This window comes from Pituophis catenifer, unplaced genomic scaffold (assembly GCF_029215685.1).
Source record: "Pituophis catenifer annectens isolate HBS135680 unplaced genomic scaffold, rPitCat1.0.hap2 SCAF_3, whole genome shotgun sequence".
In the NCBI taxonomy this organism is placed as follows: domain Eukaryota; kingdom Metazoa; phylum Chordata; class Lepidosauria; order Squamata; family Colubridae; genus Pituophis; species Pituophis catenifer.
In genome coordinates, this window is record NW_027256883.1 from 105,314,134 (window position 1) to 105,340,796 (window position 26,663).

Below are 26,663 nucleotides of genomic sequence, written 5' to 3' on the forward strand. Positions count from 1 at the left end.
TGCTGTTGTGATATGTAAAATTAAATATTGTATTTTTTCGTCATAATTCCCTGTAAATATTCATAATAAAAATAATTCTGGTTTCATATCTATTTGTTGTTTGGTCCTCGTAACCATACGATGAGGCTAATTACTGGGTGCATAAAATCTATACCTAGTTACTGGTACCAGTTCTTAGTCACATACTTCCCCCGCACTTACGACTCAAGAAGCTCTCATTCGGGAGTATAGTAAGATCCTGTTAAATTCCTCTCTACCCATTCATGGATATATTCCTGATCTCTTAAGATGCCGATTAAAGAAACCCACCACTCTTGACAGCGCTTAAGTTGATGGCTGATCATCAGAACACCACACAAAAGTGGATGGAAGCGTGGAGTAGCTATTCCCCCCAAGATATCTCTGAGCATATTAATCCTAATACCTCCAGGTATACCTCCAGGATTTAACCTACCCCAACACATATGGGTGACAGTTGCAAGAAAAAGTATGTGAACCCCTTGAGATTACGTGGAGTTTTGCATGAATTGGTCATAAAATGTGTTCTGAACTTTATCTAAGTCACAACAATAGAAAAACACAGTCTGCTTAAAATAATACTACACAAACATTAGATGTTGCCATGGTTTAATTGAACATAACATGTAAACATTCACAGTGCAGGGAGGAAAAAGTATGTGAACCTTTGGACTTAATAACTGGTTGACCCTCTTGGCAGCAATAACCTCAACCAAACGTTTCCTGTAGTTGCAGATCAGACCTGCACAACGATCTGGAGTAATTTTGGACCACTCCTCTTCACAAAACTATTTTAGTGTAGCAATATTCTTGGGATGTCTGGTGTGAATCGCTCTCTTAAGGTCATGTCACAGCATTTAAATCGGGTTGAGGTCAGGACTCTGACTGGGCCACTCCAGAAGGCATATTCTGCTGTTGAAGCCATTTTTTTTGTTGAATTACTTGTATGCTTTGGGTCATTGTCCTGTTGCATCACCCATCTTCTGCGGAGTTTCAGTTGGCGGACAGATGGTCGTACGTTTTTCTGCAAAATGTCTTGATAAACTCTGGAATTTATTTTCCCATCAATGACAACAATCCGTCCAGGCCCTGAGGCAGCAAAGCAGCCCCAAACCATGATGCTCCCTTCGCCATGTTTTACAGTGGGGATGAGGTTTTGATGTTGGTGTGCTGTGCCTTTTTTTCTCCACACAGTGTTGTGTGTTCTTCCCAAACAACTCAATTTTGGTTTCATCTGTCCACAGTATATTTTGCCAGTAGTACTGTGGAACATCCAGGTGCTCTTTTGCAAACTTCAAAAGTGCTGCAATATTTTTATTTTTTTTTGGACAGCAATGGCTTCCTCCGTGGTGTCCTCCCATGTACTCCATTCTTGTTTAATGTTTTCCTTATTGTAGATGTGTCAAAAAAATGTTACCATGTGCCAGAGATTTCTGTAGGTCTTTAGCTGACACTCTAGGATTCTTCTTTACCTCATGAAGCATTCTGCGCTGTGCTCTTGCAGTCATTTTTACAGGACGACCACGCCTAGGGAGAGTAGCAACAGTGCTAAATTTTCTCCATTTGTAGACAGTCTGTCTTACCGTGGACACATGAACATCAAGGCTTTTGGAGATACTTTTGTATACTTTCCAGCTTCATGCAAGTCAGCAATTCTTGATCGTAGGTCTTCTGAGAGCTCTTTTCTACGAGGCATGGTTTACATCAGACAGTGCTTCTTGAAACCAGTAAACCCAAAACAGGTGTGTGTTTTTAAAGGGCAGGACAGCTGTCAGCAACACATCCAATATCATCACACTGATTGGAGTGAAGGTTGGCTCACTCCTGGCTCCAATTAGCTCTTGGAGAAGTCATTAGGCTAGGGGCTCACATACTTTTTCCTCCCTGCACTAGGAATGTTTACATGTTATGTTCAATTAAACCATGGCAACATCTAATGTTTGTGTAGTATTATTTTAAGCAGACTGTGTTTTTCTATTGTTGTGACTTAGATGAAGTTCAGAGCACATTTTATGACCAATTCATGCAAAACTCCACGTAATCCCAAGGGGTTCACATACTGTTTCTTGCAACTGTAGATATATGCATTATAAGTAATACAAGAAATAGAATTTATTGTAAAGCATGAAACAACTGTTTTACACATAAGTGTTTAGAATAGAACTTCTGGACTTTCAAATCAATATATCTATATAGCCTATATTTATATTTATTCCTTTTTATTTATGAACTAATATAAATTGGTCTTAAAGGGTCAAATCATGGGTTATTATTAAAATAATTACATCAATTTATGTATCTTATATATTTAAACAATAATTGTACATAACCTTTATATATTCACATACTTATATATACTTATACAAATAGATCTTAAAGTATAAGTTGAATCAACAACATCCAAACAGACAAAATACATACATATACATAAATATAAAGATATATTCTATGACATTTATAATCCTTACCAGGCAATGCCTACAATTACAAAATGAGGGACATGCTAAATGCCATAGAACTATCTGGAGTTAGGAGGAAAAAAAGCTGGCATGCTGCTGACTTTTAACAAGAAGGGGACATTGGAACTAGAGGTGATTCATTTTTGTTTTTATTTTTTATTTTTTTTACAAAGCAATAATAAAAATTACATGAGAGAAATGTTTAAAGACATCTCAGGAAGTCACCAGAATGGATGCTGCCTAGGCTCTGCAGATCCAGCCAAGGTGCTGGAAAGCGGAGTAAACAGTGGTCCCTGCCAAACACAGATGTGCAATGGAACCGAGGACTCCACGATTTCGCTTACTAGGATCTATAAAATAAGACAGAATATTCATATGGCGTAATACAAATAGCAACATTAGTAACTAATGTGCAAAATAAATTTGTTGAAATGCTTTTTTTTCATCCAATAAGTTTTTCTAGATGCTTCAAGGAAATTGTCATTTTCATATACAAAAGAGCGCCCTTCACAGAAATAAGGTCATTACTTATTTATATGATATTACAGACTATCTTGGGCAATCTTCTATGTGTCATTTTTGTTATGTGACTCTCTTACTAACTTGCAATTCCTACATGCTTTCCACTCATGGCACATGCTTTCCAATTTTAAATAAAGGACTAGGTATCTGCATAGCATTTTTAACTCATGAAGTATTATTTCCCCAAACACTAGCCCTAGTAGGATGGTCACTTCTACATTTTTGATAGCTGGCTGAGTACAAGAAAAAGCTAGACAACTAGACATTCAGATATATACATTCAAGTTTTCCTCTTCTCTGTTTCTCTAATCATGATTTTCATTCTATTCCCTAGGGATGTTGTGGTCCGCCAGCAGCCTGCAGAGCTGGCAGTGGAGTCGGACAGTGAGGAGGCTGGGAGGAACATGGGCCAGTCCTGGAGTCTGGGGAAGGCTCGGATGAGGGCTCTGCATCAGAGGCAGAGATGGGGCCAGGACCATCTGGAAGTTATGCGTGGACTCCGGAGCCTCCAGAGTCAGACATCAGAGAGGCAGAGGAACAGGAGGAGCCTGTTCCTAGTGCGCGCATGCGTAGAGCTGTCAAAAGGCACGAACAGTTAAAACAAAAGGGATGACTTGGGAGTAAGGCCTGGAGATGATTGGCCCCTTCCCATAAGGCTTAAAAGAAGAGCAAAGGCACGTGGGCCCTTTGCAGGAAAGCAAAGTTGTTAATTCTGTTCCCAGTCGGCATCTCTGTTTGATTCTGGACTCAGGTTGGTGATTATCCCAAAGGACTTCTCCCTAAGGACTTTTTGCAACTAATTGGGACTCAGCTGTGAATGAATGTAATTCACAGCTGTTGCAATAAAAGAAGATTTTTGGAACTACTCGTGTGTTTTAATGACTCAGGAAGCCTTGGTCACAACAAGGGAATACTAACACATGAACTTCATTCACTAATAATATTACACTTGTCTATAGTTTAATATAATGTGCAAATTCACTATCACATAGCACTATGGATAGATAAACCCAAGATCTTATTTTTGACTTGAATGTTTTCTGGGAATAATACAGTCTATATAAATCCATTATATAGTGCAAGCCAGATTTTAAAGCAAAATTTGCTGAATAAACAAAGAACAAAGAACAACCTAGAATCACCCTGGAATCATAATGCACAAAGCCAGATTAAAATACATGCCTTAGCAAGATTCATGATCCAGTTGTTCTAAATCTGGTGATGTTGGTTTTAACAATAACATTTAAAAATTTTTTAAAAAATGCTTTGACATAATATGTGAATTTAGCCTCATTTAACCAATAAATAAAGTCCTAATGGTCTAGGTAAATTAATTCCAGGCAGAGTGGATAAAAATCAATGATTTTTTTTAAAAAAAATAAAAATAAATAAATAAATCGGATTTTTTTAAATAAAATGCGTTTTGAGGAAAATATATTACCATCCAAAGGTTATTCCATCATGAAATAAAGATTAGTTTTTTAATTATGTAGAATAAGGCTATATATGTTTAATTTTTTTGGTATATAAATTCCATTCATCCATTCACAATGTCATCCTCTTCCAGAGGTTTTTGTAAGATTATTGGGCAGTTTCTCTGCCTACAAGATATTATCACAGATGCTTGGTTTACTTTTGCAGTTCTAAAAACTGAATTTGACTCAGCAGAGATCACATGCCTCTTCTTCACAGCAAAAATGTTATAACATGAACAGAGTTGAGAAAAAGACCTTAATCCTATTGTTCTACAAACCTATGAATACAGAATCAACCCCTTCAGTGCTAAGTTTCAAGAAGTTCAGTGAATAGAATAGAAACAATATTTTTCTGATTGGAGTGGAATAGATCTGCACAAGAAGAAAATGAAACTAAGTGTGAGGAGAAAGGGGCAAGCAGACAAGCAGTACAAAATGAAAGTGAAACTTTCTGAGCACAATACTGCACAGCCACAGATAGACAAGTCTGTGGATCTTTTTGTGTGTATGACCTGAGGTTTATCACATTCTTTCCTATAATGGCAACAGGCCGTAAATCCAGTTTGGCAATATTTTAATGAAGTTCCTTTACCTATCGGTAAGGCAGGCATGCGTGCAAACTGCAAACACTGCAACAAAGAAATGCAAGGCCTGGTGGCCCGAATGAGGCAACATCATGAGAAGTGCTGTGATGAAGATGACCAAAGAAACACATTTGAACAGGCAGGATCTTCAGATTAGTAAACATTTTTATTGAATCATATTTCTAAAGACTGCCTTGAACTGTCATGTTTGAGCAAAATTATATTTCTTATTATTACTGCGTGTTACTGTCATTTGGTACAGTTATGAAGAAAAGCAAATATTCCTTTTGGGGCAGTGCTGTGTACAATAAGCAGAAATTGTATAAACAATAAAATAACAGCATTGACTTTTTTGTTTAGGGAAATTCATGGATTCTGGAAACTATCCACCTTCAAGATCACCATCCTCCTGTTCTACAGTTTCAGAGTTATCCATCCAGGATAGTGCTTCATTAGCATCATCATCATCAGACACCCACAGCCAATATCACTATCACCTAAAAGAAAGAAAAAACCCTTCCCTCCTGGAACCACCATAGATAAGTTTGTGATAAAAACTAGCAGATTAGAAAAAGAGTTAATTGATGAAAAAATTGCCCAGTTTGTTTATGCAACGAACTCTTCTTTCCGTCTGACTGAGAACCCATATTTCATTAATATGGTTCAGTCACTGAGACGAGGATACAGTCCACCCAGCAGAGCAGATGTTGCAGGGAAACTGCTGGATAAAGTGTATGACAGAGAAATGGAGCAATGTGCAACAGCTCTGGAGGGTAGAATTGTTAACCTAAGTATTGATGGGTGGAGTAATGTCCACAATGATCCTATTGTGCTTGCATAACAACAGAAGAAGGGAAAGTCTTCCTTGCACAAACAATTAATACGTCAGGAAATGCACACACAGCAGAATACTTACAAGAAGTGGCAGTAAAAGCTATAACAACATGTGAACAAAAATTCAAATGTCTAGTACGCAGTTTGGTCACAGACAATGCTGCAAATGTATCCAAGATGAGAAGAAATTTAGAAGAGCAGAAAGGGAATACAAAGCTAATAACATATGGTTGCAGTGCTCATTTGCTGCACCTCTTAGACAAAGACTTAAGTGTTCCAGAAATAAAGACTAATGTTGTTGAAATTGCTAAATACTTCCGTAACAATCATTTTGCTGCAGCAGCTCTGAAAAAGATGGGTGGAACTAAGCTAACGCTCCCACAAGATGTTAGATGGAACTCTGTGGTGGACTGTTTTGAGCAGTATATCAAGAACTGGCCTATTTTGATGACAGTTTGTGAAGAAAATCGAGATAAAATAGATGGCACTGTCACAGCCAAAATCCTCAACATTGGGCTTAAGAGAAATGTTGAACATATGCTGAGCATCCTGAAACCCATCTCTGAAGTTTTAAACAAAATACAGAAAAATAGCTGTTTTATTGCTGATGCTGTTGAAATTTGGAAGTAACTGAGTGAACACTTAAAAACAGAACTACATATGGACAGAATTAAATTACAAGCATTAAAAAAACGAATGGGACAAGTACTGCCTCCAGCTCATTTTTTGGCAAATATTGTCAATATCCAGTATCAGGGTCAAAACTTAAGTGCTGAGGAAGAGGAGTTAGCTATGACATGGGTATCCAGCAATCATCCATCTGTAATGCCAACTATAATAAACTTCAAAGCTAAGGGGGAACCATTCAAGAAATATATGTTTGCTGAAGATATTTTAAAGTCACACCAGTGAACTGGTGGAAGTCACTTAAGCACTTGGATTTAGAGACTCTTCAAGTAATGATTTCACTTTTAACAGCAGTAGCTTCTTCTGCAGGCGTTGAAAGAATATTCTCTTCCTTTGGACTCATTCATTCTAAATTGAGAAATCATTTGGGACCCGATAAAGCAGGAAAGCTTGTTTTTCTTTTCCAGATTATGAACAAAGAAGAAGATGAAGATGACGAGTGAGCTACAGAGGACAGTATTTAAGTTTTTCATGTGTAGGCTGGGCTGACAGTCTAAGTTTCTTAAAATATATATTTTTTGTTTAGCCAAATTAGTTAACAAACATGGATGTTTGTTTAAGCAAATAACATATGCTGTAATGTTATTGTTTCAGTTGAATAAATCTATTTAAATTGTTATTATTAAGGTAATGATTATTTTTTTCCTTCCTAAGTACAACAGAAAAGTTGTCCAAATATGATTAACCTATTAAACTGGGGATAAAAAAACTAATATGAAAAGTTGTTATTCTAAAAATCTTCATCTACTTGCATATTAAAGTTATACCAGCAAGAATTGGTCTTTATGTAGAAAACTATGATTTAAATCAAGCCTTACTGACTAGTGATTTAAATCATGATTTAAATTAGTTTGATTTAAATCAAATCCACCGATTCTAGGTACGTTTTTCCCTATTTCTTTCCATTTTCTGGGGAAAATATAGGACCAGCTATATTAGGGGTGTCAAACTCAAGACCCGCGGGCCAGATCCGGCCCGTGGGGTGCTTAAATCCAGCCCCCATGGCCCAACTGGAAATATCAAAGGACCAGCCAGCAGTGCCTCTGGCAGCTAAAACAGGTGGTGTGCGCCCCGCCTCGTTTTCACCCTCCATGTCTTCCTGCAGCACTCTGCTGGCCCAAATACAGGCCCAAAACAGGCCAAAAATGGGCCCAAAAATGGTCCGAAAACAGGCCATGTGGCTCGTTTTCGGTCAGCAAAATGCTGCAGGAGGCCATGGAGGGCGAAAATGAGGTGCATGGGGGCCATGCACAAAGTCCCCGCACCCCGTTTTGGCTGGCAGGGTGCTGCAGGAGGCATCCGCCCCCTCCCCTTGCCGGCCCGCAGAGGAGAACTACAATGCTGATCTGGCCCTCGAAGAAATCCAGTTTGACAACCCTGAGCTATATCGTCTAAAAATAAACTTTAATTATGAATTCAGACTAATCTTGACATAACCCAGATTTTGTAAAACAGTATATGGATGTCAAGTGAAGCAGGAGTTTATAAACACCACCAGAGTTGAAAACAGCTTTGCAAGAAATGACATGATTGTAATTTTCAATACAAGGACTCACCTCCTGTGTAATAGCCATAAGCATAGAGTATTCTTCCAATTATCCATGCTATACCAAGTCCTGTAGCAACATGCTATGAAGAATAATTGCACATGAAAGGATGTTTAAAATTAAATGGATATTAAACGGACAGTTTGTCAGTACAATTAGGATTTATACTGTGGGAGAATCATCCTGGAAAGATGTGGTTATAATACCTAAGAAAGTAAATAATGACAGGTAGAAAACATAAAGCTTACTCCACTATTTCATTTGCTCCAGATTCCTTTTAACATCCTGTATTGGGCAAGTGCAAAAACTATGAAGTGACATGATCAGTCCAATTAAACTTGCTCTCTTTTACCCTGTATAACTTTTACCTTTCTTTCCAACTTTCTCTTTATCAATTTACATTGTGAGCTTCTTTAATAGCGTGAATTTATGTTGATTGTGGCAGAGCATATTCAACTGGTTAAAAAGATCAACTTTTTGTGGTCTGATTCATGTTCCTAAGATATGTTGGCAATAGTTGTCATCAATATCAATCCAAAAATATTTATTTCATAGACAATCTTCCAGTTTCTTAAACCAATAACTTTGGTCTAATTATGACTAATTGAACATCCTTCAAGCTATCAATAAGGAGTTTCTGTATTTCGGGATTCACTGGTTGGCATCGCAGCAGGATGGATATGGGATAGTGGAGTTCCGCGGAGCTCCACAAAATCCAGCTGATACCTGCTTGCCAGGAGACCTCACAGGGTCAAAGCCACCCTGGAGGGGTGGTGAAGAAAGGATGGACGCTTTGTAGATCACGAGGAAACAGCAATTTCCCCGCTTGATCCAAAAAAATCCTCCTGATCGGCAGCAGAGACGATGGCCATTTTGGCAAGACCGAAGCTATGACAACCGGGACAAGAAGATTATGAGCTGAAGCGGTTTGTGGACAGAGGATTGAAATTGGGTGAGACAACTTTCAACTTCTATTATTAGAGATTTAAACCCAAATAAAAGAGTTCTTTTAAAAAAACCTCTCCAAAATGCTAAGTGGCGATTTAACACAGAAAGATTATAGACCCAAAAGTGAAACAAACTTTTAATGGACTATGAAGCTTTAAAATATAGAAACCCCGGACTGGAACTTGTAATAGTGTGAAAACTGACTTAATTTGTGGATAATACTGTCTGATTACTGGAAGAAATCATATAAGTAAAAAGGAATTTTGTTTTTGTTTTTTTTCTCTCCTCAATCTTTTTGACAATCAGCTGTTCTATCTTTGCTTTGTTTAATGCTGGGACTTAGAGCGGGGGTGCCACCTGTCAGAGTTTCTTGCAAAAATCAAATCCAGAAGCACACACAGATAACTGATTCAGCTGGATTCATTAACTTTTTTATATGCATAATAATACATGAAGTAAGTTTACAATACCAACAGCAGATTCAGTTTCATTTCAGTTCAGATCAGCAGGCAAGTTCACACACAGCTTCACAGCTCAGAGCTTAACACACACTGCTTTCAGTTTCTCTTTTCCCTGCACAGAATCAGAAGCTGCAGACTAAGACACTAAGGCTCCAGTCTGTCTCAGCTCCTAATTGGCTGACTTAGTTGCTATGCCTATTCATTGGCTGACCTGATTACCATGTCTTCCCAATCATGAATATTCTGACACCACCTACTGGTGAAAGAAGATATTATACTTGTACACGGTGGGAAAAGACCTTGGCAAGTGAGGATTGATTGATAACAGAAGAAAAACAAGGAGGAAAAATAGTGAAAGGCAAACAACACCTGGAAGACCTCTTTATTTTGGTTCCATATCTACTGCCATTTTGGCTGCTTGGAAATATTGAGTGAGCCTCTTGAAGATTTTTAAGGCAAGGTGGACTATAATTAACAAGAAACATCCTTGAAACTGAACACTTGATTTTGTGGATTAAAGAGATTTTGGGAAATCTGGTGGGTCAATCTGGATTATTAATACTATCTGATAGAACACGCTACAAGGTGAAAGAAGAAAGAAGAAAAATTAAACAATATTTTAAATTTGGATAATTTTGAGGGTGCAAATTGGAAAATTTTAAGGACTATACATTTTGTACGGATTTTGAGGAACAGTATCGGATCTGAGTAAACGTTACTAATACTGGTGTTTTTGGTGTTTCTGGGCAACTGGGATATTGGAATCTTGGTGGAATATTGAGTAACTTTCAGCCTATTAAATTATTATAAAATGTTTCAACAGGGGAAAACAAATACAGTTCATAAAGAAATAATATTGATATTTCAATGTTTTCAGGAAGATATGACAAGGAATCATAGGAAGATGATGGAACTGATGCAGGATACAGATGTGAGACTAGAAAACCCACAGTAAATGACAATAAAAGATGAACAAAAAACTCAGAAAATAGAGAAATCAGAAGGAGCTGAGGAAAGAATAGAGGAGATAAATCAAAAAATGATACAGGCAGATAAAGATATGGAAGCGATTACTCTTTAAGAGCTGAAAATATAGAAGAGAATAAAGAGAAAGATCTCCCAAAAGTGATGAAAGAATTACGGATGGTTGTTCTAGAAATCCAACAGCAAGAGATAGGTGTTGAGGCAGATGAAATACTTATATTAAATAAGTGTGATGTAAGGAGATACAAGATCCCAAGGGAGAAATATGAAAGATTTACCAAAAAGTCAATAAGAGTTGAAATTCTAAAAAGGGCAAGAGATGATGGATAGATATAGAATACTTCTTAATATGGTGGCTATTTTATTAAGAGTTAGAAAAAAGAGGTAGAAAGTAGAAATTGGGAAAATAGTATTATGTATACTGTTATATAATAGAATATATTATAATTACAATGTATACACAAATGTTAGAAGTTGAAAGATTATGATTATGTATATTTAAATAGTTTTATTATCATTAGTATTGTGTATAAAGTATATTGACCCAGCAATATATTGTTCACTAAGCACTTATGGATGTTAAAGAAAAAACTATAAATAAAATTATATAAAAAAAGTTTTTTTCTTATTTTTTTTTGCAATGTAAGTGCTAATTTAAAAAAAAACAATTTGCAAATCAGGATGCAATATTTTACACTGATGCCAGATGCTGATTACTGTATGAAAGTTATTTATTTATTAAATTAAATTGGTGACTCTGGGCGGCTTACGACGTTAAAGAATAAAAAATACAATAACATGTATCCATTAGGAATAAAACATTAAAAAGAATAAAATACTATACAACTGCAAATTATCAGCTAAAACTAAAAGATGGATGGGTTTGAACATACAACATTAATTCACCTGCCTCTGGTTTTACTATATTGCCTTAAGAAGCATTATTGGGTTAAAAAGGTACACCAATTTCCATTGAAGAAGTTGCTAATCATATCCAGACCTAAATATTGTTCTTACCGGGTAATAGATCCCACTGATTCCAAGAAAGAACAGGAAGGAAGGATATGTTTCCAAGCTAAAAACACACAGATTTTAAAGTATACTTCATTAATGGGTTTTACTCATTTATGTCCAATTGAACATTATACAGAACCTAACATATCCACAACAAGAAAACAGAATATTCTGCTATCCCGGTATCTTTAGCTTGCCTGCAAACATAATAGTAAACACAAGTAGATTCATCTACAATTTATAATTTTGCTCTGCTTTTTTTGCACAATATATTCTTGATCACTGTCTTCTCAAGCAGATGCTCTGCAGCTGTCTAGAATTACATCCAAATGATCAATAGTAGCATTTCATGATGTCCAAAGACAGAGCAAGCAACATGACAGCCTGCCCCATTTATGTCCTTAGGAAAAAAGGCATATCATGAGTGCTGCATCAAAGTAACTAATATAGATTTCCACAATTCCTCTCTAATGTATAGTGGAATTCAGATGTCTTCTAGGCACCAAATCTGAAAGAAACCCGGAACGAGCACAATCCAATAGAGACTACTTACGTGTTCTGGTGTGCCCTCTGGATACAGTTAAAGATATGCCCACTTTCAGGGTCTATACTGTACATGGTTGGATACTATTGAGGGAAAAATTACATACATATATGATTTTATATATATACTGTATAGCTAAATAAATAATATATACATTATTCCAAACCTTACAGTATATTTGTTGACATCTCCTGAAAGAAGCTGCCTTTTTTTCTTACTCATACAGTGGACAGTTAAATTGGCAAGCATATAGACAAATTAAAATTTAAAAAATACATTAATACAGCAAAGAATGATTAATAAAAATAGCATTTATAAATAGAATATTTTAATAAAGTAAAATAACTGCATTACCATGCTTTTGCCCACTTTTGTTATGAAAGTAAAAATTAGATATATGAGAAGCATAAAAATATCACAGACCATAGAATTGTGAAGTTGAAAGCAATCAAAAATATCATGTTATTCTATAATGTGCTGGAAACCAACCAACTGTATCCATAAGAGGGGGCAGATCAACATTCTCTTAGAAACTTCCAGAAATGGATAACTCACAACCTCCATTGATTAACCTTCTACTTTTGCACAGATCTTGCCCCCAGGAAGTTTTTCCTTGTATAAAACCTAAATAGCTGCACTCACAATCATTATTTCTGGTTCTAACTTCTGTTGCAATGGAAAATACTTTCTTCCCAACTTTCCCACGGCACATTTTTACAAATCTGAATGCTGATATTAAATATCCTTTGTTTTTTCTCCAACTTTTCTTCAAAACTTGATTACATAAATATTATTCAAATTCAACTTCTGTGACGTGTATGTGTGCACATGTGCATGCACACACAGGTTTGTCACTGCTTCCCCCATGATGTTTTTGATTTCTCAACCACTATTTGTTTACATTTATTGGCTGCTCTACTCTAATGGACTCTGGGTGGCATACAAAACTAGAAAAATCATAATAAAAACATTAAATCAGAATGACAGCCAGACTAAAATTATCTAATAAGCAACAAAATCAAAACAAAACAGGAGCTTTTAATAAACATTAACCCTGTATGGAGACCAAAACCAGATTTTCAAAACTTCCCAGCATCCTTGGAGAGGGTGCAGTCTTTATTTTGGGGGGATGTTGTTCTGGGGGGGGGGGAGAGAAGGCATGCTTCTTTAGTCTCACAAGATGACAATGTCTAATGGAGGGACCTGTAACACATCCTCTCTACTGAAATATACTGAGTGGGCAGAACGAATTGGGAGGTAATCAGTCTCTCACATCCAGGCCCTGTTACATTTTGAACTAGCTGTAGCTTTCATGTGGTCTTCAAGGGCAGCCCCATATAGAGTGTATTGCGGGGTGAAATCTAAAATTTTTTGCTACCGGTTCTGTGGGTGTGGCTTAATTAGGGGGAGGGACTTGGTAGTAAGGTGACTGGGTGGGCGTGGCCAAGTCAATGTCACTTCTTTGCCCTTTTTTAACCTACAAAACACAACACAATACAACTGGCTCACCCACAATGTAAAAGCAGCTGTGCTAGACCCAAAATGGCCCCTGCAATAAGCAGGAACCTCACAGCCACAAAAAGCCCAAAAAACCAACTTTCACTCTTTACACACACAAAATTCCACATACAGCTTTGTGAGATTTTGTATGTTTGTGTAGTTAGAGTGAAACACTACAGAAACACACTAAATCTCAGAAAGCTGCACAAATATTATTTTATTTTTATTTATTTTTATTTTTATATAAAAGCAGTTAAATTTAAAACTTCCTAAACTTTAAATGGCTAGGTCTAAAAAAAGAACAACTTAAAAAAAACCCAAATTAACTATTTTTTTAAAGGTCCCAAAGGGGAAAAAAACTTACCCAACAGAACAGGGGTCTCCAAAATTGGCAACTTTAAGACTTGTGGACTTCAACTCCCAGAATTCCTCAGACAGCTTTGCTGGGAGTTGAAGTCCACAAGTCTAGGCAGGAAGGCAGGCAGACAGAAAGAGCTGCTCACCAATGAGCTTGATTGCAGGCAGGGAGATTCAGTTGCTTGCTGATGCATGGATTGCGATCATCATGCGATCAGCAGCTAAGGTAAGCAAGCTGGAGGCTGGCGGGGGGGGGGGGGGGGGTAGAAAAAAAGAAACTTTTTTTTCTTTTACATGGCTCTGGCGATCCAAGCTGAGTTGCCTGATTATCAGGCAACTCAGCTGGGATGTCAGAGCTTGGCTGGTCAGAGCCATTTATTTAAAAGTAAAAAAAGTCTCTGATGATCGCGGGGCTCAGCTGGGCATGGGTGGGGGCAGGGATTTTTGCTACCAGTTCTCCAAACTGCCCGCCGCCATCGCTACCTACTCGCCCAAGCCAGTCCGAACCGGGAGCATTTCACCCCTGGTGTATTGCAACAATCCAGATGTGAGGTGACCCCGGGCTAGCCTACAGTCCTAGTATTTCATGCTGATCCAATTTCTAATCAGCATTGACCTTTACTTGAGTACTGTCCCAGCAAACTAGGTAGTGATAGCTTGCTAGGCAGGTAATACATTTCAGTAAATCCCAAAAAAGTGATTAGTAGAATTGCTGCAACATAGAGTTATCATACATGGTACAGTAATTTGACTTTCTAGTGATAATGATAAATACAAGAGTATTCCAAGTGATAAACCTAATTCTTGAGAAGTGAAATCCTGATCAGAACAAGATGACCTTTCCCCCACAAGAAAAAATAAACCTCCCAATAATTTGTCTCGCTTGTCCAGACTAAGCTATTGGCTCTCAGAAAACACTAGGTCATATTGATTAATATAAAATGAGAAAAAAAAGAGAGGAAGGGTCAGTTGTTTATGCAGCTATCATAAGTCTGGATAACTAGATTATTTTTAAGCTTTTTAGTACTTAAATGCTATATAAAACAAAGCAGAAAATGTGTATTATACCTATCCTAGGGCAGAAATATTTCAGAATCATCACATTTCAGAATTGATATCTAAATATAAGCAAAACCTCTGCTTCTAACTCAAGCCAAGGGATACATTAGCTCATGGTACTGAAAGTGGCAGAGAGGTCCAAGAAAAGTAACAGAGCCATATACTGTATCCACTGTCACTGTTCCGCTACATTTCAGTTTCTGTATTAAAACAAGACCTGAAACCTGAGGTATACAAAACATTTCAAACTATAACCTCACTGGAAGCATTCCAATCCTGTCCAGCTTTCCTGATTTTACAAAAACAGCTAATGGATTCATTTTAAGAGCACATCTCCAGTTGAAACCAGAAGAGAATTACCGTATTTTTTGGAGTATAAGAGCACCTACCTTTTTTGGTGGTTTTTTTTTTAAGTTTTTTTTTTTTTTAGACAAACACACATACAAACATACAATGTATTTTCTTTGAACAGAGTATTTGGCTGGTTCACAAATTTAAACAGTGTTTAGTCATTTCAATTAAATTTACAATTTCTATATTTCCTTTTTTCCATATTTATTCCTCATCTATTTTTTTAAAAAAAATATTACCCATCATCATCTCTAATCTTAATCAAATTCATTTTTTCCCTTCTATTCTATATTATACCCCTTCCCATTGTCATCTATTTTTATATCCATCCTCACATTGGTTAAGTATGTAATATTACAATTGTTTAATACAAATTCAACATTTTAATATAAATCAATGTTATATAACTATCTTTTTTGTATATTAATCAATATGAACATGAATATTCCAATTATTTCCATGCAATCCAATTTCTTACAAATCAATTAATTATATTTACCAATAATAATAAACCAAATAATTGTCCCCTCTTATGTTACTCATTTTCACATCTTAAACTCTCCCAACCTCTTCAAGGTTGACTCAGCCTTGCATCCTTTTGAGGTAGGTAAAATGAGGACCCGGATTGTGGGGGCAATAAGCTGACTTTGTATAAAAAAGAACACCGCTTGGGTATACAAAAGTATGAAGGCTATTGCTTAACGCATTGTAAGCCACCCTGAGTCTCCGGAAAAGGGCATCATATAAATCGAACCAATAAATAAATAAATAACCCACATAGTTTTGCCCATATAATTCTCCAAATCACAACTTAATCATTTCTACTTTCATCACAATATATAATTAAAAATATTTCAATCATTACAATTTCCCTACTTAAATTTAAAAATTTCTAGCTGTTATCCAAGCTATAATTTAATCCTTTTTACTTTCACCACCATATACCATTAAAGCAGTGGTGGGATTCAGCTGGTTTGCACCGGTTCGCCTGAACCGGTAGCTAACCACGCCCGGCCACGCCCCTTGCCCCTCCCAGCCACTCGCCTCGGATGAGGCTGATATGTAATGCCTTTTCTCTTGCCGCGCAGCCCTCCCAATCAGCATTTCCCTAAACAAGAAAGCTGGCCGGGGTCAGTCCTAACTTTGCTATCCATCGCAGCTAGGAATCTCAAATAAAGCCGAGAATGAATGTTTCTGTTTCAGCCAATCTGGGCACTAGCTAGGCAGGCAGCCTGCAAACTCCGTGGTCTTCCGAGGAGCCCGGCCAAAGTTTCACTCGCTGAGGCAACAGGACTCCTGATCACAGGATGGGGTCCTTTGGGCACTTAGTTTGGCTACCTATTAGCTCCAGCCCCTCCCTCCGCCTCAGCACATGGCGCGCAAAAGTTCGGCCGGGCTCCTCGAAAGACAGACTTTGCAGGAGGCTGATCTAGGGGCTGGTTGTAGCACAAGCGCTCATTTTGGGCTTTGAGATTCCTAGCTGCAATGGGCAGCAAAGCTAGGTTCGTCCCTCCAATCCAGCAGCTGAAAAAGGGGGTGGAGAGAAACAGTCCCGTTGCCAAGGTACACGTGGGTCGGAGTGGGGAAGAAATGCAAACTTCAGCTTCCTGGTGCGGTGTGGAGCTTTGGGCAAAGGTTGACGGGAAGGGCCTCTGACTCGCTCGCGCTCTCTCCCTCCCCAGTCTAGGTTGACGCAGGTAGAAGCTCACATTGCCCTTTCCAAGCCTGCTGTCGGTAAAGCTGGGTGCTGATGAGGGCTGGCTTTTTGCTTAGCTTTCTCCGGCTGTCGGGGGGGGGGGAACAGACAGGGGTCTGGGGACGAAGCCATGTCCCCGACAGCTGGACAAAGCTAGGCAAAAAGCCAGCTCTCACTGGCACCCAGCTTCTCCAACAGCAGGCTTGCAAAAGGCAATGTGGCTCCGCCTGCAATCAAGCTAGAGTGGGGAGGGAGAACATGAGTGAGCATTGAGGAGACTGCGGGAGGAGGGAAGCCAGGCAAAGGGCGAGCGAGGGCATCCACAGCATCTGTAGCACATCCACTTTCCCTCAGCTCCCTTCTTTCGGAGGGCTCCGATCAGCTCCCCCGCCTCTCTTCTCAACTCATTAGCCTGCCAGCAGGATGTGAATTGGTGGGCTTTATTGCATTCCAGGCACTACCCACCTGAACGGCACGCTGCATTTGCAATGGGAAGAGGTGTTTGGGGAAGGCAGCGGGGGAATTTCCTAAGCCTAAAGCAGAGAGAGAGAGGAGGGTGGGAGAGAGATATCCAATGAAACCTCTGTGTGTGTGTGTGTGTGTGTGTGTGTGTGTGTGTGTGTGTGTGAGAGAGAGAGAGAGAGAGAGAGAGAGAGAGAGAGAGAGAGAGAGGGAGAGAGATGTGGCTTCTTGAGGGTGCATTTTGGAGAAGTGTCAAGAAAAATGCTAAAAGAGATAGGGTCCCAATGAGTGTCTTAGACAGTGGTGGGTTCTAATGGTATTACCACTGATTCACTTCGTGCATGCGCTTTGCACACAATCTCCCCAAAGTGGGGAGAACCACTGGTCTTAGCTATTTAGCTTAGGAATAACAGAGTTTAAAGGGACTTTGGAGGTCTTCTAGTCCAGGGGCCCCCAAACTTGGCAGCTTTAAGACTTGTGGACTTCAACTCCCAGAATCCTCCAGCCAGCTATGCTGGCTGAAGAATTCTGGGAGTTGAAGTCCACAAGTCTTAAAGCTGCCAAGTTTGAAGACCTCTGTTCTAGCCAACCTCCTGTTCAGGCAGGAAAACTGAGGATGCCAAATCTGAGTGGAGGGCCTGGGAAAGGTGTCAGAATAATACTTAGAAGGGACCTTGGAGGGGACCCTATACCATTTCAGAGAAATGGCTGTCCAGTCTCTTCTTGAAAACCTCCAGCATTGGAGCGCCCAGAACTTCTGAAGACAAGCAGTTCCATTGGTTAATTGTTCTCACTGTCAGGAAATTTCTCCTTAGTTTTAGGTTGCTTCTCTCTTTGTTCAGTTTCCATCCATTGCTTCTTGTTTTGCCTTCTGCTGCTTTGGAAAATACATTGGCCCCCCTTCTTTCTGGCAGCCCCTTAAAAGCCTATTGCCTATCACACTCTTGGGCAAAGCATGTGAGCCATTTCCTTTTTTCAGTGGTCCATGAAAGTGCATCTATAGTATGTAGATGCAGATAATAAAGTCGAAAAAAGTGAGCAACATTTTACAGAACTATAGATACATTGAGGCCGGGGGTGACAAGGAGTAGCTGAGAGGGGAGGGGCTGGGCAAAGCGCCCCTTGACATGAGTGATGTTGAGTTGGCCACGCCCACCCAATCACATGACCACCTGGCCACGCCCACCCAATCACATGACCACCCAGCCACACCCACCAAGCCACGCCACAGAACTGGTTGTTAAAAAATTTGAATCCCACCACTGCATTAAAGATATTTCAATTGTTAGTTTATACTTACTCATATTTCTAAAAAAAAATAAAAAAATTAAAACTTATTGTCTTGATTTCAAAAATACAAAGACAAATATTCCAATTATTATTCATTTCATTTTTACAATCATGATTTCCCATTTATTTCTTACTATTCGTATTTCAATTCTAAATATGTATAACATTTTTCTCTTTCATTTCTTTTTCTCCCTTCCCATTTTTATTTTTGCCTTTTTCTTTCTCTTTTTTCTTTTGTGTTTAAAATCTTGAACTCTCCTCGCCCTAAATTTCCCATTGTTTGCACCTACCTTTTTTGGTGAGGAAAAAGAAGAAAAAGTAATCTTCCTCTACCTCTGCCTAATTTTGCCTCGTTGCACCAAATAGCAAACAGCCTGCTTTACTTTCAGTTTCGTTTTCAGCATAGCTTGATTAGCACAAGGGAAAAAAAATCTGCTCCAGCAATTTTCTTCCTTGAAGCAAGCAGCAAAGGCCTGCGCAAAACAGCTGAGAGCAAATCAGTTGAGAGTCTGGAGGCAATCTAATCAATTTGTGCAATTAATTAGTCTATGCTGAAGCTGAAAGGAACTGTTTTTTCTTGCTGTTTGCTTGCAAGGAGGTAATTGCTGCGAGGCATAGGCCAAAGGGTGGGGGCCAGTGGGTGGGCAGGGATACATTCGGTATATAAGACGCACCTAAATTTTCACCCCTTTTTAGGGGGGAAAAGGTGTCTCTTATACTCTGAAAAATATGGTACATCCTAAGTATCAGTTTCAGACATAATTGCCTGGATTTGATCAACAACCATTCACATACTTAGCCCAGAACAGGAAAGTTTTACCTGAAGAGAAACTGAAATTTTCTCTTCTATCCAGTTATCAAATATGTAATACAAAATGGGGTGAAGATTTGGAGTTTTTTTTAAAAAATAGTGGATTTTAAACTGTGAATTGTTAACTGTTGTATGCTGCCCAGAGTTACCGTGAGTGAGTTGGGTGGCTAGAGGAGACATGGAAATTTTGCAACAGATACATACTTCAGCATTTACTTGGAGATGGTGGAAAAGCTTAGAAACAAAAGAACACTTTCACCTAGATCTGAGGAGACATGAAAACTGAAAGAATATAGGTAGCAGTTCTTCTTCTTCCACTTGACTACTAAAAATCATGTCTACTGGTCAAATATTTCCCAATCCTGCTTGTGTTAGTTAGGTTTCTTAGCTAGTGCATTGAAAGTGGAGTAGATATACCCGCTAGCTCTCTTCTCAATTGGAGTATCAAGAGTAGATTCTTGGGTAAAAGATATTCTCACTTTTATTCCACTCGCCCTCCCGCCCCAAGATTTCCAAGAAAGGGGAGGGGAGACTGCAAGTAGGGAAGACTTCTACCATCCATGGCATGAGCCATCTGTAAGAATGTGTGCATCATCCTGGGGCACAGAAATGAAAACATTCAATCTTTGGTCTAAAAACAGAACTGCTGAAGGTGTTTCAAACCTGGTACAGTTCCTTCATGATTGAGTAACAAATGTGAATTTGGCAGTCCAGGTATGATTTGCTAAGGGCAGAATACACAGCTGCCTGTGTATTAGGCAGAACTCCCATAGTATAGAAGATAAGTTAAATATGACAAGATGTAAACTAGATCACATACAGAGGAAATGCTGCTCATGGGAACCTTTCTATTTAATGTAGCTTCCACCATCAGGATGTTTTCTCTGTAGTGGAATCCTGACCTTTCAATTTCAAGCACCTCCTTTTCACTGATACAAATTTTACAATTACCTTATTTTAGCTAACAGCAACTCTTATTTTCATTATTTTTATTTTTTTTTAATTTGATTTATATGCCGCCCTTCTCCGGAGACTCAGGGCGGCTTACAATGCGTTAAGCAATAGCCTTCATACTTTTGTATATTTATACAAAGTCATCTTATTGCCCCCACAAACTGGGTCCTCATTTAACCTACCTTAGAAAGGATGGAAGGCTGAGTCAACCTTGAGCCTGGTAAGATTCAAACCTGCAGTAATTGCAGGCAGCTGTGTTAATAACAGGGTGCTTTAAACCACTGTACTACCAAGGCTCTTTATTATTTGTTTACAGATAATCCTCACATAATTAGGATAATTAGGATAAGCAACTCCATTGCTAAACAAGTTTAAAATATGACATCACCAAATTGCCATTTGTGTTTGACTTTGTCAGAAGTTGGCAGGGAATGTTGCAAATCGTGATTATGTGACTGCAGGACCCTGCAAGAGTTATTATTATGAGCTGGTGGCTAAATGCTCAAATTGCAATGTGACCCAGGGATGCAGCAATAGCTGCAACTACAAGTCTCCCATATTCAGCATCGTCGTAACTTCAGTCATTGAACAAGTGATCATTCAACAAGGACTACTGAAGAGTTGGGGTTTTGGATACAGGTATTCCTTGATTTCAGATTTGTTCAGTGACCAAAGTTACAATGGCGCTGAATGAAGGGACTTACGAACAACCCCCAAAGTTGCAGCATCCCACAGTCATGTGCTCAAGATTTGTATATTTGACTGCCAGCCTGCCTGCACTTATAACTGCAGAGGTGCTTTAACTCCCCCATCTATACCCTTCTGGCAGCCTGAACTTTGTGACCTCTGACACTCTAGTTGAGCTTTGCTATCTTTTCCCCCACTGCTGACAAAGCATGCATGCCCAGCCTAAATACAAGATATGGAATACAGTTGGAAGAGATCTTGGAGATTTTCTAATCCAACCCCTGCTCAAGCAGGAGACCCTATAGTATTTCAGACAAATGGCTGTTCAATTTCTTCTTTAAAAACTCCAGTAATGGTGCAACCATTAACTTCTAAAAGGAAGCCATTCCATTGACTGATTGCCATAACTGTCAGGAAGTTCCTCCCTAGTGCTAGGATGGTTCTCTGCATGATTAGTTTCTATCCATTGCTTTTTGTCCTGCCTTCAGGTGCTTTGGAGAATATCTTGACCACCACCACCCCCTTTCTTCTTTGTGGCAGCTGCTTAAGATACCGCACACTGCTATCATGCCCCTTCATGAGGTAGCTCCTAGATGCCAGAGGCTTTCTTCCCCAGATCATACATAGCAGTTTCCTCATGAGACTGGAGTTAAGACTTTGCGTTGTGTTGCAGCTTAGGAGTTTCTTGCAGTCCCAGAGCCATGGCATGCCACGTAGCCCTTGAGCTGCAACATATTCTTTCTCTTGACTCCTTGATCTCATGATGTACATCAGCACCTCCCAACTTGCATGCAGCTTGCACTGGGCCTTCCAGGGCTTATGTGGGACACAATCCACTTGCTACTTAGTGATCCATAAGTCAGGACAGCTGGCACTGTAGGATTGCTGTTGCTAAGTTATAGTCTCATGCTATCATGTTTTAACTACCGGTACTTTGCTAAGCAATGGAAATTGCAGCCCCAAATGTGGTTGTAATGCCTTGAGAAATGCCTTGTCTCTTCATTGCCACTCACTGACTCTACCCATTTCTGCAGCCCAAATCTTTATTCACTTTATCTTTTAAAATCGTAAGTAGTATGGATCCAATTTGTTGGAGCAAAATTTGTGCCCTTAAAGTCACCTTAGAGGGCTAAGGCCCCCTGTATAAATCAGGTTGATAGATTCTCACTGGGCCTTTTAATGGTTCTGAATTCCTTCCCCATGGGCTATGAAAGTTTTTAAACTGGTTACTTGTTTTACCTGTTTATTTTTTATTATTATACAATATTTTAATTATTTTTTAAAATAGTTTCCTGAAAGGTGAAGCACAGTATTTTACATAATTCTACACACACACATTTCCTTTCAGGAAATGCTAGAGTTTCTGCCTCTAGAAATAGTTAAGTAGGGGGATTCTGGGAAAATCACCCATGCTTACCTCCACATGATATTTCTTGCGTGCGTTCGCCACATTTACTGCAAGGTGTGTTATCAAGACAAAACTGGCAGTACCAGTGAGAATCACATAGCCATATTCTTTTGAGAAAGCCACCATTTTGGCCCTATGAAGAAAGTTAAAAGCAGTAAATTAGTGCGTGTTCATTCCAATATATAGTAGGTAAGATTATATCATCTGATATTAACAGGTAATAATTATATTCTTTCCCCAAGAGGACATTAAAAAAAATAAGAGTAAAGAAAGTGAGGAGATCAAAATAGAGGCTGATTTCTACAGATTAGGACTTGTGAAACTTGTTCTTGGCCCATCAGTGTCAAATCCAACAACCAACTTTTCCCCATCCTGAAATAACTTAAACCTTCCTAGAGAAAGTTTTAAAGGCACCACAAGAAAACAGAAACAAATTAGGCAGCTTTGCGGTAATATTCACATCTCTTCTGTGTAACTTCATTATACATCCTACAGGAGAAAACATACCAGTATGTTAAATCTTTTAAGAACTTTGGTAGATTGAAAACATACCAATTTCATCACCGGGAAGCTGAGAGTTCTTTCTTCTTTTGATTAATGCCACTAATTTTGAAAAGAAAAATCCAATACTGTGTTTCCCCGAAAATAAGACCCTGTCTTATATTTTTTTGAACCCCGAAATAAGTGGTTGGCCTTATTTTTGGGGAGGTCTTATTATTTTGGGGCACGTGGAGCAAGATGGGGCTACTCTTGCCATCTTACCTGATTTCCAGCTCTGCGTTTAAATATTTTCAGGGAGGGCTTATTTTCAGGGGGGAGGCTTATTTTAGCATATGCACTCAAAAGCCTGAAAAGGGGATGTCTTATTTTTGGGAAAACAGGGTAGGATAATAGTGTAACTTTCACCCAGGATGGGTTTTCTCAATCTTTGGTTTTCTCAAGTTTGGGTTTTCCTGGGGATCTCCTTTCTAACTATTAGCTAGTGCTCGGGTGTCAAACTCACGGTCACGTTGTCGTCACATGACATTTCATGACATTTTCCCCCTTCGGGGTGGGCATGGCCTATGCGTGATGCATCCGGCCCATGGGCCGCCAGTCTGACACCCATGATGCTAGAGCCAACCAAATTGATATCATCTGCTGGACATTCAGGTACCTATATCATAATAAATTCCAAGGAATTCCGTGAGTCTTGTTTTAAACAAAACATGTTTAGATTGTGCTGAAAGTAAATGAGCACAAAGAGACATCAATGTAAAGTCACAGGGAACACAAATTATTCTACAAACCACAGTTTAGCATAATTTAAGACTCAAGTCAGAAAGATTTTTTTTTTTAATTTTTTATTTATATGCTGTCCTTCTCCGGAGACTCAGGGCGGCTTACAAGGCATTAAGGAATAGCCTTCATACTTTTGTATATTTTATAGAGGTTATTGCCCCCACAAACCGGGTCCTCATATAACTGGTTTCCTGGAGATTATTTAGAGATTTTTACCCAAAGCTTTCTTCTTTTGCATTTGGCATTCTGATATTATTTGTTTCTCCTGACAATCTAGCTAGAATTATGAACTACAGAATAGCAGGGGATTGAAATAGCAAATGCCTTAGAAAATAAACAACATTTTTCTAGAAAACAAGATAATATTCCTTTTAAAATAATTGCCTAAGCAAAGCCTATGCTGGTTAAATGTTCCCGAGTGATTACTAAAAAAAAAATGCTAACTTTGTAATCATTCTAAATGTTTATGCACAGGAGACAAATTCCTGTGTGTCCACTTGGCCAATAAAGAGTATTCCAATATTCCAATAAAGGTGAGATGGCAATGTACAAGTCCTTCATGAGCTAAAAAATGAAGACAGACTATTGCAAAATATCTCCAAATTGCAGGATTCAGTCATAATTCCAAACTATTGTCCTAATTCCTCTGTCTTTCATAATTTTCAGGTCCTTACATAAAACCAATGTAAGTTCTAGTATATGCTGATACAGTACTTAAAGCTGCATCCTCGCTGTAAATGAAGTTGCATTTTTACATTATGTGAGCAAAGATATATTTGGGACATTTTTTTTTTAAATTTGATTTATATGCCGCCCTTCTCCGGAGACTCAGGCGGCTTACAATGCGCTAAGCAATAGCCTTCATCCTTTTGTATATTTATACAAAGTCAGCTTATTGCCCCCACAACTGGGTCCTCAATTTACCTATCTTAGAAAGGATGGAAGGCTGAGTCAATCTTGAGCCTGGCGAGATTCGAACCTGCAGTAATTGCAGGAAGCTGATCTTAATAACAAGGTGCTTTAGACCACTGTACTACCAAGGCTCTTGGTATTGAGTTTTGAATTGAATTTTCCTCAAGCTTACTCTCTTACAAATCTCACCAAGCCCTAGTAGCAGTAACCATAACCACTATGAATAAATTCAGTAAAACAAGCAATGTAAATCCTTGTATCTGAAATATTGACAAAGGGAGATTAAACGGTAGGTGATGAGTTCAAGTTCCACCTTACGCATGAAAGTGGGCTGGATGACTTTGAATCAATTACTCTGTCTCAGCCCAACCCATCTCACAAGGTTGTTGTGGGAAAAATAAAAGGAGGAAAGAATATTAGGTAAGTTCAACCCCTTGAGTTATTTATAAAATAAAGGCAGGATACAAAAAATAAAGAACATTGCAGGCAGCTGTTTCCTATGCCTTCTTTGTTTTCTTCTCAATATCCTAGTAACTAAACAAGTTTTCATTTAAGTTGTATTCAAATACGAAATACAAATTCAATTCAAAATCTGGGTACAGAAAAACAGATAAAAAGAAAAACATAGCAAGTTGCTTTCTCTCTGTATGCAATCTTTCAAGCAAAACAGTTCAGCTTTTTCTTGTTCTCCTAGTTTAAACTTTAAACACTATCATGGTCTTGCTTTCTGCTGTCTTCTGCGCTTCCATATCACACCAAACCCAGAACTGTGAAGCCTGACTAGCATAGAACTTTAGGCCTATTTTTTTTTTTTCTCTTTTGCTGGGAGTTCCTGAAATATTATACAAGTTTGGAGCTACTTGCTTGAAGGAAACAATTGTGTGCTGCATAATATTCTAGTTCCACTATATTTCGTTTAAAAGAAAGATACTTTCCCCCATAATGAGAAGGCTAACCACGCCATATATAGCTACAAGCCCTAAACATCTACAGCACATTCAACCTATCCCCAACTAAACAGAAATTTCCTGGCAGTGAGAAAGTTCAAAGCAGAGCCCAGAGAGAAGAATTTGGCCCCAAACAATGCACTCCTTTAGGACAGAAATAAGCAATGGCGGTATCCATAATTTGTGAGAAACATCGTGTCTGCGCTCTCACCAAATAGTACTTTAAAATACGTTTGACTAGTCGGGAACAATATGAAAGCGCTTCCAGACCTCCCGCAGAAGACTTTGTAAAAAGCAGTCAGAGCTAAAGTCTGCAGGGATCATTCCGGTGACGATTCAAGACCTCAACCGCCTCAGTCTCACAGGTGTGGTAAGGAGCAATTTTTCCCCCGGGAAGGACTGGCAAAGAAAACGTGCTTACGACGATTAACAATCAAATCCCCCACCAGCGGCCTTCGAAAAGGCTCTTTTCTTGCAAGCGGGCAGGCGCTCACCCTTCTCTGAGAGCTGATTCGGCAATCAAAGGGCCAAGGCAGTAAGACCCTACAGCAGCCGCTCAGCCGAATCACCCTCCTCCTGTTAGCAGGAAGTCCAGCACCTGCCCGCGCCAGGGAGAACCTGAATTAGCTCCGCCCAGAGCAGAAAGAGGTTCCTGTGGGCGCCGCGAGATCTTCCTCTGGCTCTAATGTTCGTTCTTTCTTAATCCTCTATGGGTGCTCTTTGCTGTCATTCTGATGTCCGGATTTCTGCAGCTCAAACTCTGTAGACATGATTGCCTTAGTGTTGGTGGCTTTTCAGTCTTGCAAACTGTTAAAATGGATGGAGGAGAAACAAGTTCTCATAATACTTTGTTTGCAATACTCCAATTTAA

At 38.8% G+C, this 26,663-nt stretch overlaps 1 protein-coding gene across 3 annotated transcripts; it reads right to left on the minus strand.

Moving 5' to 3' along the window:
• Window positions 1–2,609: 2,609 nt before the first annotated feature.
• On the minus strand, window positions 2,610–26,458 carry MGST3 (microsomal glutathione S-transferase 3). 3 transcript variants are annotated; one of them, XM_070939183.1, is made up of 6 exons: window positions 26,287–26,454; window positions 22,662–22,785; window positions 12,087–12,160; window positions 11,537–11,594; window positions 8,136–8,208; window positions 2,610–2,827 (listed from the first exon to the last, which is right to left on the minus strand). In XM_070939183.1, the coding sequence occupies exons 2-6, from the start codon at window positions 22,776–22,778 to the stop codon at window positions 2,718–2,720; spliced, it is 432 nt and encodes a 143-aa protein (XP_070795284.1). In that variant the 5' UTR covers window positions 22,779–22,785; window positions 26,287–26,454; the 3' UTR covers window positions 2,610–2,717. The 3 variants fall into 3 exon arrangements, with proteins under 3 accessions (XP_070795284.1, XP_070795285.1, XP_070795286.1); XM_070939184.1 differs by lacking the exon at window positions 26,287–26,454 and adding an exon at window positions 26,214–26,286; XM_070939185.1 differs by lacking the exon at window positions 8,136–8,208 and having other exon boundaries at window positions 26,287–26,458.
• Window positions 26,459–26,663: the final 205 nt, after the last annotated feature.

Bases quoted from the DNA above. Each gene is read 5' to 3' on its own strand.
- MGST3 (XM_070939183.1), bottom strand. From the start codon at position 22,778: ATGGTGGCTTTCTCAAAAGAATATGGCTATGTGATTCTCACTGGTACT. The intron at 12,161-22,661 runs GTAAGCATGGGT...TTCCCTCAATAG, and splicing joins GCAAGAAATATCATGTGGAG to TATCCAACCATGTACAGTAT. The intron at 2,828-8,135 runs GTGAGTCCTTGT...CTTATTTTATAG, and splicing joins TTATGGCTATTACACAGGAG to ATCCTAGTAAGCGAAATCGT.